The following is a 19,623-nucleotide window of genomic DNA, read 5'->3' as shown; positions in this document are numbered from 1 at the left end:
TAGTGGCTAGTCTTCATGAGAATTCCAGCTCTGCAATTTCACACTGAAGTCTGTTTTTGAAGTATGGTAGGTAGCTTTCAGGTCTGTTACTGAGTGTCCAGGGAGATTGAAATGCTCTCCTGCTGTTTTTTGAGTGTAACCATTCTTGATGTCTGGTTTGTTTCCACTTATTTGTCTTATTTCTCCATGCAAAAGTGAAGTGGGTTCCATCCCATGAAATTTATGCCCAAATAAATTTGGGTCCTTTGTGATCACGGTGGCCAGAAAGAGATGCAAAGGCAGCTAGGCACGATCCCCAGAGAAATGACATTTATAAAGCTAGACCTGTTCAGTAGAAGGATTTATTCTACAGGTGGGTTACTACTTTGCAATTCCAACATTTGGGACTCCATGGCAAAGTTTAAGGACTCACTGCCACAGGGCTCCAGGCAGGAGTTCTCTGTTAAAGAAAAGAACAAGTGTTCTTCTTCGAGTGGTCCCCGTGGGTGCTCCACAGTAGGTGTCGGGCTCGCCCGGCGCCACAGATCAGAATTCTTCTAGCAGTTTCCACTGGATCGCGCATGCGCCGATGCGCGCCGCTCCCTTGCGCGCCCTCGGTCACGTGCGTGATCCGGTCCCTGCCAGTTCCTTCTCAACCGCCAACGGCTGCAGACAGAATCCGCTCCGGCTCTGAAGCCTGAGACAGATAAGATAGTTGTTTTACTTGTTAGTTCGTTGTTTTCACTATTATAAAAAAACCAAAAAAAAACCATACAAAATAGTAGAGAGAAGAGGAACAGAGGAGAGAGGGGCGGACAAAGAAGGCTGTTAAGCTGTCTGCTACCCTGAAGGCCATGAATGTTATTTGGGTTGTAGAACGCACTGATTAGCGTCTAAGTACCCTATTAACAGTAAAGACTCACCGCAATGGCTTCCTTGGGGTTTAAGAAGTGTGAGTCATGCCGCGAGGCTATGCCGGCCTCTGATGGGCATAGTGAGTGCATTCGTTGCCTGGGGGAGTCCCATGTCACCCAGCAGTGTTTGCACTGTGCTAAGCTTACAGCCAGGGCCAGGAAGGACAGAGAGATGAGGCTCAAAATTATCTTGTTTGATAAGGCCCTCCAGCCTGAGCCGCTGGAGAAGCCTCACACAGAGGGGCCCTCTGGGTCACATAAAAGGAAGGCAGCGTCTTTGACCCCCTCTGTGCAAAAGAAAAAGAAACTCTCCCCGGCTCGATCCTTGCCGGCAGTTCCAGCGAGCAGGATGAGCGGAACGCAGAGCCCTCAGCTGTGGGCTGACGAAAGCGGCAGCGCGGTTGCGCACGTGGCCGGGGCTGGGCCTCCGACTTTGCAGCAGTGGGCATGGAGGGCGCCGTGAGCGCCAGCGTGGCAAGCGCCGGAATCAGCGGCGCTGCCTCATGCGGCACCGGCTATCACAGCGCCGACAGTGCAGGGGCACCCAGCACGGGGCCCAGCGGTGCCGGAGGAAGCTACCCGCACAGCACCGCTTGTGACGGTACCCAGCGTGGCGCCGACAGCGGGGCCGAGATTCCCCGGCACGGGAGGCGGTGGCGCCCACCCTGCAGGGGAGGGGGAAAGCTAGAGCAAAAACCCGGCACCTCAGTCCATCTCCAGACAGGGCTGCGATGCCCTTATCTCCCAGCGCCCCCTGCCCCCAAGATACACACGCTGCGTCGTCAGGTGGCAACTCCACCAGCTTATTTCAGACCTCCCTCTCCGTTCCTCCAACCACCTTCACCTTGGCTCAGGCTTCCTTCACCCTTTTTGGGCATGGATCCCTATGAGTACTATCACAAACCAGCTTCACCATTATCAATGTTGTCACGGAGATCCCACTCTCCCAGACATCACGGGTACACTCTCCGATCGTGGTCCAGGTCTCCATCACTGGGCTCTTGTCCATGTTGTTATGGCTGTCCTCGTCATACCGAACACCAACATCGGAGGTCTAGATCCAGGGGCAGATCCCCTCCCACTCCTCGCCAATACTCCCGTGTCCACTCTCGCTCTGGGAGAGGAACGCAGCTGTCCCAGGGAGAGTTAGGTCCAGAGTCCCAAGACTTTCCTTCACAGCCCACGAAGGAGCAAGCATACCAGCGAACTCGGGAGCCAGAGGACTTGGGGGAGGGTTATCCCAGCGGTTCCTCCTCATCCTCCCCAGATGAGGCAATTGTCCCCGGGAATGTCTCCCCTCCGGATGACCTTAAACAATTCCAAGAGCTGTTCAAAAGAGTAGCATACACGCAGGATATTCAAATAGCAGAGGTACAGGAGAAGCATCATAAACTCCTGAAAAATTTTGAGACCCCTAGCTTCATCTAAAATCGCTATCCCACTGGACGAAGCCATTATGGAGTCAGCCACTAACATATGGCAGACTCCGGCCTCTATTCCGCCCACGAATAAAAGGGCAGATAAGAAATACTTCGTCCCAGCCAAGGGCATGGAATTCCTGTTTAGCCAGCCACAGCCCAATTCTTTGGTGGTCGAATCGTCCCAGCAGAGGTCGAAGACGCCTCAGTACAAATCAGGGGCGTCAGATAAAGACGCTAAGAAATTAGAGCTGTTCGGCAGGAAGGTCTACTTCTCCTCTCCCTTATTATTGAGAATGGCAAACTATGCGGCACATTTATCAAACCATAACTTTGACAATTACTCTAGACTCACTTCTCTCATGGATTCCCTCCCGGAGGACAAGAAGCCAGTGTTAAAGGCGATCGTCCAGGAGGGCTACGCGGCCTCGCAAACGGGAGTTCAGATTGCCCTGGACGTGGTGGACACAGCGGCATGCTCAACAGCCGCAGCAGTGGTAATGCGTAGGGAATCCTGGCTCCAGACGTCTGGTATCCCTAGAGATCTACAGGCGAAGATCGTGGATCTTCCCTTTGACAAACAAAAGCTGTTTGCAGAATCAACCGACTCGGTCCTCCACTCTAGCAAAGATTCGAGGGCCACACTTAAGACCTTGGGTATATACACTTCTCCATACAAGAAAAAGGAATTCTATCCTCAGCAAAGGCGCTATGCTTACCGACCACAACGTGCACAATATCAGCGAGGCTATGACCAAGGGCGCCATCAACAGCAGCAACAGTACAGGGACCCCAGGCGACGTTCTCAACAAAGTCGTACAACCTCGGGGCAAGCCCAGAGGCAGCAAGTTTGACGGGTATGTCGAGGACTGCGCTATCAACACCATCGCTCAATGCCACTCTCACCTCATGTTCCATCATCGTCTCAAACCGTTCCACTCCCAATGGCAAAAGATCACAACAGACAAATGGGTGCTGGAAATTTATAGCCATGGGTTACACGATCCCCTTCCAGTCACTACCACCGACCAAACCTCCCACCTGGCCTATTCTCAGGGACCTCTCTCACGAGGCGCAGCTGAAGCAGGAGGTAGATCACCTCATATTCATAGGGGTGGTGGAAAGAGGGCCGGAACAATTCCAAGGGAAAGGTTTCTACTCACGCTACTTCCTAACAGAAGAAAACAGGAGGCTGGAGGCTGATTTTGGACCTACAGGGCCTCAACCAATATTTGCGCAAGCAGTGCTTCTGGATGATTACAGTTGCCTCCATACTTACGGCACTGTACGATGGAGACTGGTTTGCAGCCCTCGACTTACAAGACGCTTACTTTCATATAACAATCCACATATAACAATCCACAAGCACACAGATGCTTCCTCCGCTTCACGGTTGGCGGGGAACATTTCCAATACAGGGTTCTTCCATTCGGCCTATCCTCGGCACCCATAGTCTTTACCAAAACCCTGGCAGTGGTATCAGCTTACCTGCACAGGCAGGGCGTGTTTATTTTTCCATATCTGGACGACTGCCTACTGAAAGGGGCCTCAAAGGCAGAGGTCCTACACATGATACACGTCACCGCGAACACGTTTACTTCACTGGGCCTAGTTATCAACCTTGCAAAGTCAAAGACCAAACCCACGCAAGATATAGAGTTCATAGGGGCACGCATAAACTCTATTGCATCAAGAGTATGCCTGCCCGACGCCCGCTTCCGCACCATCAAATCTTTGGTGCAAGTCATGATGTACAGCCCTGCGGTGCCGATCTTAACATGCCTGCAACTGTGGGGGCACATGGCGGCTGCCACGTTTGTGGTACAGAATGCCAGTTTACACATGCGAAGCCTGCAGCATTAGCTGGCGAGTATTTACAAACTGGCAGCCCATACCATCCACAGGGTAGTATCGCTCACGATTGAGGTACGTAAGTCGCTAGCGTGGTGGGCAGATCCCAAGAACTTGCAAGTGGGAGTGCCCTTCCACCAACCACAAATTTCCATTTTTCTTACAAGCGACGCCTCCCACATAGGATGGGGAGCGCACATTGGCAACAAGGTGACACAAGGGCTATGGTCCCCCGCGGAACAGACACTGCACATAAACATACTGGAGCTCAGAGCAGTGTTCAATGCATGCAGACATTTTCGGAAATACCTGCACGGCAGAGTAGTCGGGATCAATACCGACAATACCTCCACCATGTTCTACATCAATCGACAAGGAGGGCACGGTCCCGTGTGCTATGCGCAGAAGCAGTCCGATTGTGGAATTGGTGCATTGCCAACAACATAACGTTGAAAGCCTCGTACTTCCCGGGAGCCCACAACGTGAAGGCAGATCAACTGAGCAGGCACTTTGCACTCACACACGAATGGCAGATCCGCTCCGACCTGCTACGACGCATATTTCGCACCTGGGGGTTTCCCCAAGTCAATTTGTTTGCCACCCAGTACAACAAGAAGAGCCCTCAGTACTGCTGCAGAGCAGGAATAGGGCGGGGGTCCCTGGGGGACGTCTTCATGATCTCATGGAAGGGCCCTCTACTCTACGCGTTCCCCCGCACAACACTTATCCACAAGGTTCTGCAGAAAGCCAGAAGGGAGAGAGCTTGCATGATACTCATAGTTCCAACTTGGGACCGACAACAGTGGTTTCCCCTGCTTCTGCGCATGTCGGATCATCCACCACTCCCCCTACCAGTAGCGCTGGACTGACTCATGCGGGCTCAGGGGTCCATAGTGCACCCACACCCTCAGGGACTCCGCCTACAAGCATGGTTAATCCATGGCTCAGCGCCTTAGAGAGCACGTGTACAGAGGGAGTAAGACAAGTCCTACAGTGTAGCCGAAGGACCTCCACCAGGAGGACTTACGAACAGAAATGGACACGCTTTACCGCCTGGTGCTCTGCCAAACAGTTAGCTCCTCTTGACGTTCCTATAACTGTAATTCTAGAATACCTGCTGGACCTCAAACGAGACGGGCTCTCTCTATCCTCGCTAAAGGTCCACCTTGCAGCTATATCGGCGTTTCGGCACAAAGAGGAAGGGCCCACCATATTCGCCCATCCTATCGCCACAAGGTTCTTGAAGGGGCTGGTAAACCTGTACCCTCCTCGAAAACCGCTACCACTGTTGTGGAGTTTGGACTTGGTACTCCACACGCTATCGGGACCACCCTTCGAACCATTAGCCACGGTACCCCTCCGACTACTTACCATGAAAACGACCTTCCTTCTTGCGATTACATCAGCCCGCAGGGTGAGTGAGCTTGCAGCAGTGATGGCAACGCTGCCCTGCACAGTATTCTCAAAGGAGGCGGTGATCTTACAGTTACACCCAGCCTTCGTTCCGAAAATTTCCTCGGAGTTTCACATTAACGAACCAAGAGTATTACCCTTGTTTTACCCGAAGCCTCACAGCTCCAGCAAGGAGGCGCACCTGCATCCCCTAGATGTGAGCGGGGCGTTGGCCTTTTACATAGACAGAACTAAGCCCTTCCAGAAAATGAACAGGCTTCTGGAGTCTCTCGCTCCCAGGTCGAAAGGAGAAGGCCTCTCTTCCCAGAGAATTTCAAAGCACATTGTGTCCTGTATAAAACTGTGCTACGAGCTTTGAAACACCCCCTTGCTAGCCTCGCCCAGGGCTCACTCCACTAGAGCGGTGGCGGCATCAACGGCCTTCTTCAGGGGAATCGCGCTGAAAGACATTTGCAGAGCAGCGACTTCGTCTTCCTACGACACCTTCGCCAAGCATTATGCCCTGCATCGGGTGTTCGATGAGGATACCCGTCTGTCGACAGCAGTCCTCTCGGGGGCAAGCTGCACATGAATCGAGTACCCACCTCCTTACTTGGGGTTACTGCTGGGTACTCACCTACTGTGGAGCACCCACGGGGACCACTCAAAGAAGAAAGAGAAGTTACTCACTTGTAGTAACAATGGTTCTTTGAGATATGTCCCCATGGGTGCTCCACTACCTGCCCATCCTCCCTGCTTCGGATCTCTGTCCGTTGTGTTTCAGGAGCATCCAGGGCGGTTGGTCAAGGAACTGGCAGGGACCAGATCGCGCACATGACCGAGGGCGCGCAAGGGAGCAGCGCACATTGGCGCATGCATGATCCAGTGGAAACTGCTGGAAGAATTCTGATCTGCGGCGCCAGGCAAGCCCGACACCTACTGTGGAGCACCCACGGGGACACATCTCGAAGAACCATCATTCCTACAAGTGAGTAACTTCTCTTTCCTACTCCAAATCAAGGGTAGGGTTGTTTGAGTAATCACAGACAAAAAGACAGCTGTGTTTTACATCAGCAGTGCCCTCTTCTGTCCTGTGTTGAGACCATTTACCTGTGCAGCTTCTGCATGAAATACTCCATCCACCTTGAAGCTTCCCATCTTCTGGGAGCCGAGAGTACTCTGGTATATCACCTCAACAAGTCTTTGTCCCTTCACTCAGAAGAGGCCAGATCTTATCTTTTGGGGGGCGGGCAGTGTCTCCGCTTGTAGACAGTTCACAACTAAGAATAGGAAATGTCAGCAGTTTTGCTCACTGTATGCTCATGGCTTGGCCTCTCCCCTAGAAACCTTCCTACTTCCATGGATGGAGCTCCTGTATTATGTGATTTTGCCCATTCTTCTGGTGCACAAGGTCCTTCTGAAAATCAAGCAAGACAATACAACGGTCATCCTTATAGCCCCTGCATGATCACAACAACACTGGTTCAGCACGCTGCTGGATCTGTCAGTACCACCTCTGCTGCCAGTCCCAGACCGGATCTCACAAGATCACACATTACTCCACTTGAATCTCAGGGACTGGCCATGTGAAAGCTCCATGGTTGAACCCAGTGCTCCTCAGAACAAGTCCATCACATCTTGCTAGAAATTGTCTCCTAGCCAGGAGGAGGCATTTTTGGTGTGGTGTTCCCAATAAGTCATAATGGTCATCCCTCCTACGATGGAAGGAGAACTTCCTTCCAGAGGATCTCCCAGGGGCTGCGCTTCTACGTGCTGTTTTGGAGTCCAGAAGAGCTTCTGCACTCCAGATCATATGGCCTTATACTAATGAGGTGCTGGGAATTTACATCTGCACCTCATTAGCATATTTTGGGCCTTTTATTAGCATACCATTTTTGGAGTAAGTGGCGCTTGTAGAAATGGCCCAAGTCGGGGTGAGCCTAGCAGACTAGGTCAACAGACCTGAGCTAGCAGGACAGGGGTTAATCTTCTAAAATAGTTCATTGAAAATGTGGCTGGAGCTGGAGCTTGTAAAGTTTGTTACGAGCAGGGAAGAAAATTTCATTTCTCTTTTTTTAAAATGTATGATTTCTGGCTGTATCAGTATTTCTTTAATTACTGCAATAAATCTTTAGCCATGTAGAAAATAAACTGGTAGCTCTGATTTCAAAACCTCATTTGTTTTAGTAGTGATGGAAAATGTCCAAGCCCTGGTCACACTGCCTCCAGATCTTCAGCTCTTAGTCGTTCATGTGGGAAATCTGTGTCAGAGTCAACAAAACAGGAAGATACAGAACATAAATCTCCTTGTAAGGAGCTTCTCTTGTGTGATGCCAAAGACAAGAAATCCTTTAGGTATGTGTCTTTCAACTACTTTTGAAATATGGGTTGTTTGGAGACTTCATGTGAAATGTATCTAGTCACATAAACACAATACAGTGATGTATTAGTAAATTCCTAAAGGGGTATGGGAAGGCACTTAAAAGTCATGAACTTCTCTCTGAATTAAAGACTAGAATAACTAGCATGTTATAATGTGTACCCCCGGTAAATAAGGAAAACCACAGGGGGAAATGTGGAGATATATATATTCCTGAACAGGAAAATTGAATGCAAAGAGGTAAGGAATTTACTTGCTTTTTCATTTAAAAATATGATTTATTTTTAAATGGACGTGCCTAGTAAACTCATCAAATGTTTGTATTAATTGTTCAGACTGAAAGGAGCAAGATGTGTTTAAGTTACATTTTAGAACAATCATGGAAGCCACCTAGACTAATGTAATAGAAAAGCTGATATTATCAATATATATGAAATGAAATGTACATTTCAGTGTCTTCAGTGGCGTTTAATGTAGCTAGAGGACTCTACTCAAGTTAATCTATTCACTGCAGATTTGGAGTCTTATTTTGATGTTATGTGACACTAGAGTGAGACCCTTGTTTAATTCAGTGCACCATAACCTTACATCAAACACTCGTAATACCCAAATGGTAAGTGGTGATAGTAGCAAATTACTTGAGATACAATTCTCTGCCTAGGAGAGTTAATCAAATATATTAGAGATCTCAAAGTAATATTTAGATTGTTAAAGCTTACTGTTCAATTAAGAAGCACTTCAGTCCCGTGAAACGTGTGTCTAGTCCACATTTCTTTCTCAGTTAAAGTATCTGCAAATCTTCTTTTTGATGTAAATATTTATGAATAAAAAGAACATAGCAGGAATTGAAAATATCAAGTAGATGCAGCTTCATATTTCACTTAGGTCTGAAGACATCCAGTACATTGGAGCTGAAAAGATTTGCCTAGCCACACCCATAGAGGGGCTGCCTTTGCACCATGTGGCTGCAGCCCTCTTCTGACTATGTAAGGTGGTACTGCCATGACCCTCTTTCAGTTCCCTTGTACCACCCATGGCTGGTTCAGAGCTCTGTGTGGCCTTAACCTCATAACTTCTCAACTAGTTTAGTTTTCTCTTGTAAATAGTTAAGTACTAATACCCTGAGTATTGGATTAGCATTAGTTATGATCATGTAGATTTCCCCAGTGATGCCCTCACGGGAGTTTAAACACTGTTGGCAGTTGCTCACATGAAGAACAGTGATGCCTCCACATGGTTACTTGATTTTTCGTAGCAAGGCCCACATTAAAGAGTGTTTGTGTGGTCTGTCAGTTGCTCAAGAAACAGGCTCAATGGCTTGGGATTTTTGCCTGTAGCAACATGACCTGCTTCAGTGCAAGGCCCACGTTGGACTGGAGATCACCCTTCAGTTCTAATGGTGCTTCCGTTTCACATTGCAGAATAGGCACCTCTCTGAAGAAATAGAGGAGCCAATCCCCCTTGACTGCACTGAGAAAAAGGTCCCATAAGATCAGTCGAGACTACACCAAGTCTCAAACTGATTCTTCCACCTCCCCCAGGGAAACTGGATAGGCACAGAGTTGGTGCCACTGCTAAGGGATGGTGTGGGTACTTCTACCCTTCCCTGGAACCTACTGGCTGTGCACTATTGACTCTGATTCTGGCCCCAAGGAATCTGTTGAGTCCAGTACCAGTGAGGGAGATGCCAGCACTGTTTCCCTGTTGATGGCATACCAGAAAGCTGCAGGCCTCCTCCACCTTCAACCCTGGCCTCTCCTTTGGTCTAGAACTTTGCCAGGGATGCAGTCCCATCTGTAGTCCCATTAACTGAACAAGCTGCTGAGCCTTCAGGACTGTTGGCTTAGCAGTTGTGCCCTGTTGTGCTATGTTCCTTCTCCACAGGCTGTGGAAACAGGGCCTGCATGGGGGGACCTCAGTACCAGGAATCACCTCATCACAGACGCGGTCAGCACTGCAAATGTTACTTACAGTGGCATCTCTCACCACCCCTGACATCAGTACTGTTAGAAACTCTGGGACACTGCTGACCCAGGGATTGACAGTGACATGCTCAGTACCAGGACCACGCCATCAGCAGCCCCACTTTTTAGCTCATTCTGGGCAATCCATGAGTCAGACTGTTTACTTGCTCCCTTTGGTTTTGCTCTTCCCTTATCTCTAGGATTCTGAAGTCAGGGTTGTCATCCTCCCAGTCACCATCTCCTGACCAGCATGGGGGCCATTGATGTACCATTATGAGTACCAGGATTGGCGGTCATCTTGTGCTCGGTATGGCAGTCCCTAGCCTGGCACCTAAAGACTCCAATGGTGTCTCCATGGTAGTGGCCTCCATGAAATCTAAGGGATGTTTCTTCGTCATGGAGGTCCTGCTTTTTCCTCTCACACAAAGGCGATTTTGCCAGCCACATCTGTGGAGGTGACTGCCAATCCACGGCAGGCCCAGGCTATGGAGCGTCCAGCATTATCCTGTCTGGGATCATCAACCTGGAACGAGGCTCTGGCTTTGGCCCATTTACAGGCTTCATCTTCAGATGATGCTTTGCTGCCTGGCTCATCCTTCCCTTTGGTACTGGAGGTGTACCAAGGCCTTTTTCAGGGTGTAGGTGCCTAACTTGGAATCCAAGCACAGTTCTTACAATACAGCACCCACTAATTAGTGGATATCCTGCAGCTGTCTGCCCCAGGAAAGTTAACTCCCAATCTGTGGTACACTCCTGAAACTGGCTAAGGCTACTGGAGCACCTTGGCTTTGGTACCACGTGTGACTAAGTTCATGGAAAAGTGCTACAGGTTGTATCTCCCTAGTCTATCAACCTTGGGACCTGAGTGGTTCAAAACCAGTGATTTTGCCAGACCAGGGCAGGTTAATGCTTCCTTGGTGACCTCTGGCCCTGCTCATAGGCTCCTCTCCAGGCTGGTGGCCCATTCCTGGCTGCCACTGGCCATCCCAGCCACAGCTCCTGGTTCCTGGCCCAGGCTTCTGCTCCCTTGGTCGCTGCTGGCTTCCTGGCAGTGGCTTCCAGCTTCACAGGCCCAGCTGTGCTGCTGGCTCGTGCTACAGGTCTCCCGGCTGGACCCTGGATGTTGCTGGGCCAGAGAGACTTGGATTTCAGAGGTTCAACCTGCATTTTGTTCCTGTGCAGGGATTTGAGGAGGTTTACTCCTATCCAGCCCCAGATTCTCGAGCTGTAGTTCTGGTGAATGACAGAGACCCTCAGGGCAGTTTTAAGATCACCTGTAAGGATGGGGACACTAAACAACTCAACCGCATGGGCTCCTCATGCTTTCAGCAATCCTTGCTGTCCAAGTGCCATTTTGTTTAGTAAACAGCTTTGTTGAGTATGGAGACCAGCTGCCTGGGGCCTTGCAGGAGGAATTTTGGGCATTTGTCACTGAGCTGCTTGATAGTTCAGATGTTCTTGCAGTATGTGTTAGACATTGAAGGCACCTTGACCAGGGTGAAGTCCTTTTTGGTCACCGTGGGGGGGTTCCTGGCTGCAGAGTTTGGGCATTGCCAGCAATATCCAGCACTCATTGAGGATTTGCCCTTCAACACACCCGGTGTCCTCTGACAAAACTAACAAGACACTGCACTCCAGGAATGTCCTGGAAAGTGAATATGCTGGCGGTAAAAAGGATCCACTACAGCATTCAGCTGTGGCAGCAGTATCGCCCATACTGCACATTTGGCAAGCCTTTCCCACCTCTGAGGCAATGAGATGACCCTTGAAAGAAGGGTGGATCCCACAGAAGAAAGCCGTCAAGCTCTGAGTTCCGCCATGCTTCCTCAAGCACCTATTTTAACTCCTTGGTCCAGAGCGCTGTTCCTCCTTCCTTATTTCTCCCCTCTGGGGACAGGTTTGTCCATTTTCACAGCACTTGGGGCTCAGTCACCGGTGATGGGGTTTACTTTCGAAAGAGTGCAATCTGCACTGCTTTTCTTCTTTCGAAAGAAAATGCAAATCTGCTCCTCATTTGCATACCTCTTTCAAAAGAGGAATGCTAGTGTAGACACAGCCTTGCTGTGCCCGGGAGGGTGAGGGGGGTATAATCTGATGGGCACTTTGTTCTTGCACAAAAGTGGTGGTATTCATTCTTATGTAATTGAGGGGTTGAGTAATGGCAAATAACCAATAAGTCAGTGTAATGTGTGTTCAAAGTACATACACAGATGTGTATAATTTTGCAATTGAGCCCCTAGTGTGGATTTAATTATGTTTGACTGGGTCATTGTCCATGTACAATTTTTTCTGTGTATCTCTTCGTGGCTTCATGTTCTAGGTAATCCTTCTCTTCACTGAGATATATTTTGAGGAACTCTATCCACAAGTGTATAAAAGAAGGGATCTTTAGTATTGAGTAGGTATCTGAGGATTATCTTCAATTGATACTGATAAAGCTAACTTCTATTGCCTTCTATTGTGTGCAAACAGTTACTTATACTTCAGGTTCAATCTCTAGTCTGTCACACTCTGGTCCAGCAAACTCTGTAATCCAGCATGATTTTAGTTAGCCAGACAACCACTTATCATGCAAATGGCCAGGTTCTTCTACGAGTGTCCCCGGGGGTGCTCCACAATAGGTGTCGGGCTCACACTGGCGCCGCAGATTGGAAACTTTCCAGCAGTTTCTCTCGGACCGCGCATGCGCCGGTGCGCACCGCTCCCTTGCACGCCCCCGGCCACGTGCGCGATCCGGTCCCCACCAGTTCCTTCTTAACCGCCATCGGCTACAGACGGAATCCTCTCAGGCTGCGGCCAGAGTCAGCGTAGTTAGAGTTTTTAGTTTAGACTGTTGATTTCTTTTCTTCCAAAAAAAAAAAGGAGAAGAGGAAAAAGGACAAAAAAAAAATATATATATATATATATATATATATATATATATATATATATATATATATATATATATAGAAAGTTTTAGTAAAAGAGAGAGAGGAGCGGAGGCAACACGGGGCCGTGAAGGCCAGTAGGCCTCCTCCTGCGGCAGGCTGGGGTCCATGAAAGGGGAACAGGCACAGAGACAGTGCTAAGTACCCTATTAACAGCTCAAAAGACTCACCGCGATGTCCTCTTCAGGATTCAAAAAGTGTGAGTCCTGCCGCGAAGCTATGCCGGCCTCCGATGGGCATAGTCAATGCATTAGGTGCCTGGGGGAATCACACGTTACCCAGAAGTGTTCCTTTTGTGCAAAGCTCACAGCCAGAGCAAGAAAGGATAGAGAAATGCGGCTGAAAATGCTGTTGTTTGATAAGGCCCTCCAGCCAGACGTGCTGGAGAGGCCTCAATCGGAGGGACCCACAGGGCTCCATAACAGGAAGGCAGTTTCCCTCACCCCCTCGGTGCAGAAGCGGACGAAGCTCTCTCCAGCCCGATCCCTGCTGGCAGTCACAGCGAGCAGGACGGGCGTAGCACACAGCCCCCAGCCGCAGTCCCAAACAAGCGGCAGCGCACGTGGCAGAGGCTGAGCCTCCGATTACTAAACAGCCGGCACGCACAGCCTTCAGAGTGGCGGCCAGGCAAGCGCCGGAACCGGCAGCACCGCAGCAAGCGGCACAGATCCCCTCGGTGCCAACAGTGCAGGGCCAACAGGCACGCAGCCTGCAGGCACCGGAGGAGGCTATCTGCACAGCGCTGACAGCGGGGCCGAGATCCCCGGCACGGGAGGGGGTGGTGCCAGCCCCGCAGGGGAGGGGAAAGGCAGCAGCAAAAACCCGGCACCGCAGCCCTTCTCCGGACAGGGCTGCAGTGCTCCTTTCAACAAGCCCTCCCCTTATACTGCGCACGCCAACCAGAAGGCATGGGTCTCCTCCAGCCTACCCAGAGCCTCCTTCTCCATTCCTCCAACCAGCGTCACCGTGGCTCGGGCCACCTTCGCCTTTTCTGGGATTGGATCCGCTGGAGTACTATCACAAACCAGTTTCACCACTGTCTCAGTCATCGAGAAGATCTTGCTCTCCCAGACATCGGGGGTATGCGCCTCAAGAGTGGTCGAGGTCTCCATCCCAGGAACCGTGCTCATGCTGCCATGGTCGCCCTTACCATGCTGGGCATGGACACCACAGGCATACAGCCAAGGGCAGGTCCCCCTTGACCGTCCAATACCCCCGCGAGCACTCACGGATGGGGACGGAAACACAGCGGTCTCAGGGGGAATTGATATTGGAACCCCAAGATTTTCCCTCGCAAGCTTCTAGCAAGAGGGTGTACCACCAACAGCAGGACCCTGAGAGTTCGAGGGAGGCTTACCCTAGTGGTTCCTCCTTGTCCTCCCCCGACGAGGCTACGGCCCCCGGGGATGTTGTTCCCCCGGATGACCTCAAACAGTTTCAGGAGCTTTTTAAAAGGGTGGCTTTCATGCAAGGCATCCAAACAGCAGAGGTGCAGGAGAAGCACCACAAGCTCCTCAAAAATCTGAGACCTCCGGCCTCATCCAAAATCGCTATTCCGCTTGACGAAGCAATCATGGAGTCAGCCACCACCATATGGCAGACCCTGGCTTCCGCTCCACCTATAAACAAGAGATCGGATAAGAAATACTTCGTCCCGGCGAAGGGCATGGAGTTTCTGTTTAGTCACCCACAACCAAATTCACTGGTGGTAGAATCGTCTCAGCAGAGATCAAAGACTTCCCAGTACAAAGCGGGGGGCACAGACAGAGATGCCAAGAAGCTAGAGCTATTTGGCAGGAAGGTATACTCCTCCTCTACCCTGCTGTTGAGAATGGCAAATTATGCAGCACATCTAGCAAACCATAATTTCGATAATTACTCCAGGCTTACTTCTCTCATGGATTCGCTTCCGGAAGATAAGAAGCCGGTGCTGAAGGCCATCGTGCAAGAGGGCTATGCAGCTTCGAGGACGGGAGTCCAGATCGCCCTGGACGTGGCGGACACGGCGGCACGCTCAACGGCTACGGCAGTGGTCATGCGCAGGGAATCCTGGCTTCAGACATCAGGTATCCCGAGGGATCTGCAGGCGAAAATTGTTGATCTCCCCTTCGACACGCAGAAGCTGTTTGCAGAGTCAACCGATTCGGTCCTTCATTCCAGTAAGGACTCAAGAACTACACTCAGAACCCTGGGTATTTATACCCCTCCATACAGAAAGAAAAAGTATTACCCTCAACAAAGGCGATACCCGTACCAACCTCAGCGTGCTCAGTACCAACGGGGCTACGACCAAGGGCGACATCAACAGCAGCAACAGTATAGAACTCCTAGGCGACGTTCCCAACAGAGCCATGCATCCTTGGGTCAGGCCCAAAGGCAACAAGTTTGACGGGCATGTCGAGGTCTGCACTATCACTACCATCGCGCAATGCCACACTCATCTCATGTTCCATCATCGCCTCAGACCGTTTCACTCCCAATGGCAAAAGATCACCGCAGACAAATGGGTGCTGGAGATCATAGCCACGGGCTACGCAATCCCGTTCCAGTCGCTCCCACCGACGAAGCCACCCTCCAGGCCCCACCTCCGGGACGCTGCCCACGAGGCGAGGCTCAAACAGGAGGTGGACCACCTTATGTTCATAGGGGCGGTGGAAAGAGTGCTGGAACAATTCCAGGGGAAAGGGTTTTATTCACGCTACTTCCCCACAGAGAAGAAAACAGGAGGCTGGAGGCCCATCTTAGATCTTCGAGGCCTCAACCGGTACTTGCGCAAACAACGTTTTCGGATGATCACAGTCGCCTCTATACTCACGGCACTGGACGATGGAGATTGGTTTGCAGCCCTCGACTTACAAGATGCGTATTTTCATATAACGATCCACCCGGCACACAGACGCTTTCTCCGTTTTATGGTCGGCAAAGAACATTTCCAATACAAGGTCCTTCCGTTCGGCTTCTCCTCGCCCCCCAGAGTCTTTACCAAAACCCTGGCAGTGGTGTCAGCCTACCTGCACAGACAGGGGGTATTTATATTCCCATATCTGGACGACTGCTTACTGAAAGGGGCCTCGAAGGCAGAGGTACTACGCATGATACGCGTCACAGCGAACACGTTTTCTTCGCTGGGCCTGGTCATCAACCTCGCGAAGTCAAAGACCGACCCCACACAAGACATAGAGTTCATAGGGGCTCATATAAACTCTATTACAGCAAGGGTCTATCTACCCAACGCTCACTTTCGCGCCATCGGTTCCCTGGTGCAAGTCATTACATACAGCCCCACGGTGCCGGTCTTAACGTGCTTGCAGCTGCTATGCCACATGGCAGCGGCAACGTTTGTGGTGCAGAACACCAGATTGCATATGCGCAGCCTGCAACATTGGCTGGCGAGCGTCTACAAGCCGGCGTCCCACACTGTCCGCAGGGTGGTGTCGCCCCCGACAGAGGTGCGCAGATCCCTGCAATGGTGGGTAAACCCCAAGAACATGCTAACAGGGGTACCCTTTCACCAACCACAAATCTCTGTTTTTCTTACTACTGACGCTTCCCACGTAGGGTGGGGAGCACACATCGACGACAAGGTGACACAAGGACTGTGGTCCCCTGCGGAACAGTCACTGCATATAAATATACTAGAGCTCAGAGCAGTGTTCAACGCCTGCAAACACTTTCGAGACCACATACAAGGCAAAGTAGTCGGGATCAATACAGACAATACCTCCACCATGTTTTATATAAATCGACAAGGAGGAGCTTGATCCCGTGCCGTATGTGCGGAAGCAGTCTGGCTGTGGAATTGGTGCATCGCCAACAATATAACATTGAAGGCCTCGTACTTACCAGGCGCTCACAACGTGAAAGCAGACCAGCTGAGCAGGCGATTTGCACTCACACACGAATGGCAGATCCGCTCCGATCCGCTCCGACCGATCTTTCATACATGGGGGTTTCCCCAGATAGACCTGTTTGCCACTCAGCACAACAAGAAGTGCCCCCAGTACAGCTCCAGGGCAGGATTGGGGCGGGGGTCCCTGCGGGACCTATTCGCGATTTCGTGGAAGGGTCCCCTGCTTTACGCATTTCCCCCCACAGTGCTCATCCACAAGGTCTTGCAGAAAGCCAGGAGGGAGAGAGCCCGCATGATCCTAGTAGTCCCAACGTGGGATCGACAGCAGTGGTTCCCCTTGCTTCTGCGCATGTCGGACCGCCCACCGTTCCCCCTTCCAGTGGCGCCGGACCTGCTCATGCAGGCCCAGGGGTCCATAGTGCACCCACACCCTCAAGGCCTGCGCCTACAAGCATGGTTAATCCATGGCTCAGCTCCCTAGAGAGTACATGTACGGAGGGAGTACAACAAGTCCTGGAGAGTAGCCGAAGGACCTCCACCAGGAAGACTTATAAGCAGAAATGGACTCGATTCACTGCATGGTGTTCTGCCAAGCAGTTAGCTCCCCTTGATATTCCTATACCTGTAATACTAGAATATTTACTGGACCTCAAAAGAGGCGGGCTCTCCCTATCCTCGCTAAAGGTCCATCTCGCCGCTATATCGGCTTTTCGGCGTGAAGAGGAAGGGCCCACGGTGTTTGCCCATCCTATTGTTACCAGGTTCCTGAAGGGGCTGGTAAACCTGTACCCCCCTCGGAAACCGCTTCCACCATTGTGGAACTTGGACCTGGTGCTCAGCGCGCTAACGGGCCCACCTTTTGAACCCTTAGCCACAATTCCCCTACGTCTACTTACGATAAAAACGACCTTCCTTCTTGCAATCACGTCAGCTCGCAGGGTGAGCGAGCTCGCAGCGGTTATGGCAACGCCACCCTGCACAGTATTCTCAAAGGAGGCGGTAACCTTACGGCTGCACCCAGCCTTTGTTCCGAAAGTTTCTTCAGAGTTCCACCTTAACGAACCTGTAGTTTTACCCTCATTTCACCTGAAGCCTCACAGCTCCGGCAAGGAGGCACGCCTACATCTCCTGGACGTGAGGAGGGCGTTGGCCTTCTACATAGACAGAACTAAGTCCTTCCGAAAAACGGACAGACTTCTAGTCTCTCTCGCTCCGAGGTCAAAAGGAGAGGGTCTCTCTTTACAGAGAATCTCAAAGCACATTGTGTCCTGTATGAAAATGTGCTACGAACTTCGAAAGACTCCTTTGCTGGCCCCGCCCAGGGCCCACTCCACCAGGGCGGTGGCGGCGTCAACAGCCTTTTTCAAGGGCGTCGTGTTAAAAGACATCTGTAGAGCGGCGACCTGGTCATCCTATGACACCTTCGCCAAACACTATGCTCTGCACCGGGTATTCGAAGAGGATACCCGTCTGTTGACAGCAGTCCTTTCAAGGGCAAGCTGCACATAAACTGATTACCCACCTCCTTACTTGGGTTACTGCTGGGTAGTCACCTATTGTGGAGCACCCACAGGGACACTCATAGAAGAAAGAGAAGTTACTCACCGTAGTAATGATGGTTCTTCGAGATGTGTCCCCGTGGGTGCTCCACCACCCGCCCATCCTCCCCGCTTCGGATCTCTGTTTAGTGTTTTTCAGGAGCATCCGAGGCGGTTGGTCAAGGAACTGGCAGGGACCGGATCGCGCACGTGGGTAGGGGTGCGCAAGGGAGCGGCGCGTGCCGGCGCATGCACGGTCCGAGAGAAACTGCTGGAAGATTTCTGATCTGCGGCGCCGGGGCGAGCCCAACACCTATTGTGGAGCACCCACGGGGACACATCTCGAAGAACCATCGTTACTACGGTGAGTAACTTCTCTTTTTCTGTGGCTCCATAAAGTTTGTTTCCAGTCCTGGCTCTCAGTGTTCTGTGCTGTTATTTAGCTGTAATTTACCCCTGCATGTCTTTTAAGAGCCCAGGAAGCAGTGGAAGTGTTGGTAGTGTGCTAGACAATATTGACTTCCCATAGTCCGGCAAATTTTCTCGTTTGGCACCAATCCAGTCACAAGGGTACCAGACTAGGGAGGTTCAACCTGTAGAACATTTTGGCTTACAAAGTATTTTCTGAACTTTAAAGTAGAAAAACTGCAGTGTCCATTTGGAATGATCAAGAGATTAAAAGGAAGTTAGATAAATGAGTTGGCAGGATTGGATCCGAATGCGTATTTTAGACAGTCAGCAATTACAATTTTAAGGTAGATTTATATCACTTTCACAGCTACAAAGAAAACCGAACAACATAATTACTCAGCTATGGAAATATTTACAATTAAGAAACATAAACAGTCAAATTTGAGAATTAAATAGACTCATTTTGCAAATTGGCTCTGAAGTTGTTTTTTTTGTTTTTTTTTAATTTTAATGCATTTGACTAAACTGGATAAAGCCCACTATGTGAATAGTTCTATGAAAATAATTTGCTGAGAAATAGTTAAAAGTTGGCTTATTCTTGTCACTGTGAGGCTCCAGTGTTAACAACCATTGAGATAAATGGGGAAGTTATGTGTTTATCACAACTTTCATTTTGTGTGTACAGTAAGTGTGTTATAGTAAGTCGTATTCCTAAAGTATTCTCTGCACATAGGATTAGAAATCTAACCTTTATACAGGTTGAACCTCTGACATCGAGGACATTCTGGTCTAGCAACATTGGACCACCGATGTTGCCACATCAGGGAGCCTCTGTTGCTGGGATGGGGGGACCAGTTGGGGCAGCCAGAGCCGGGCTGGCAGCATTGGCTGGGGAACTGCATTCCAGGAGCAATGGATGGGCCAGGAAGCTGGCAGCTGGGGTTATGGAGCGAATGAATAGGGCGAGGTGGCTGGGGGCAGGCAGCCAGTGAGCTGTCA

At 50.6% G+C, this 19,623-nt stretch overlaps 1 protein-coding gene across 4 annotated transcripts in view; it reads left to right on the top strand.

Annotated features, from left to right (window-relative positions):
* L3MBTL3 (L3MBTL histone methyl-lysine binding protein 3) overlaps positions 1-19,623 on the top strand; it is a 160,656-nt gene that overhangs the window by 127,119 nt on the left and 13,914 nt on the right. For 3 of the 4 annotated variants that reach the window (XM_074988770.1, XM_074988772.1, XM_074988774.1), the window contains one exon: positions 7,742-7,909. In XM_074988770.1, coding sequence (XP_074844871.1) covers positions 7,742-7,909 — 168 coding nt within the window. The remainder of the gene's footprint in view (positions 1-7,741; positions 7,910-19,623) is intronic. The other variant, XM_074988773.1, reaches the window with a different exon arrangement.

This window comes from Carettochelys insculpta, chromosome 3 (genome assembly GCF_033958435.1).
Source record: "Carettochelys insculpta isolate YL-2023 chromosome 3, ASM3395843v1, whole genome shotgun sequence".
Taxonomy (NCBI): domain Eukaryota; kingdom Metazoa; phylum Chordata; order Testudines; family Carettochelyidae; genus Carettochelys; species Carettochelys insculpta.
The sequence above is the reverse complement of the archived record's forward strand: the minus strand, read 5'-3'. Positions and strand labels throughout refer to the sequence as shown.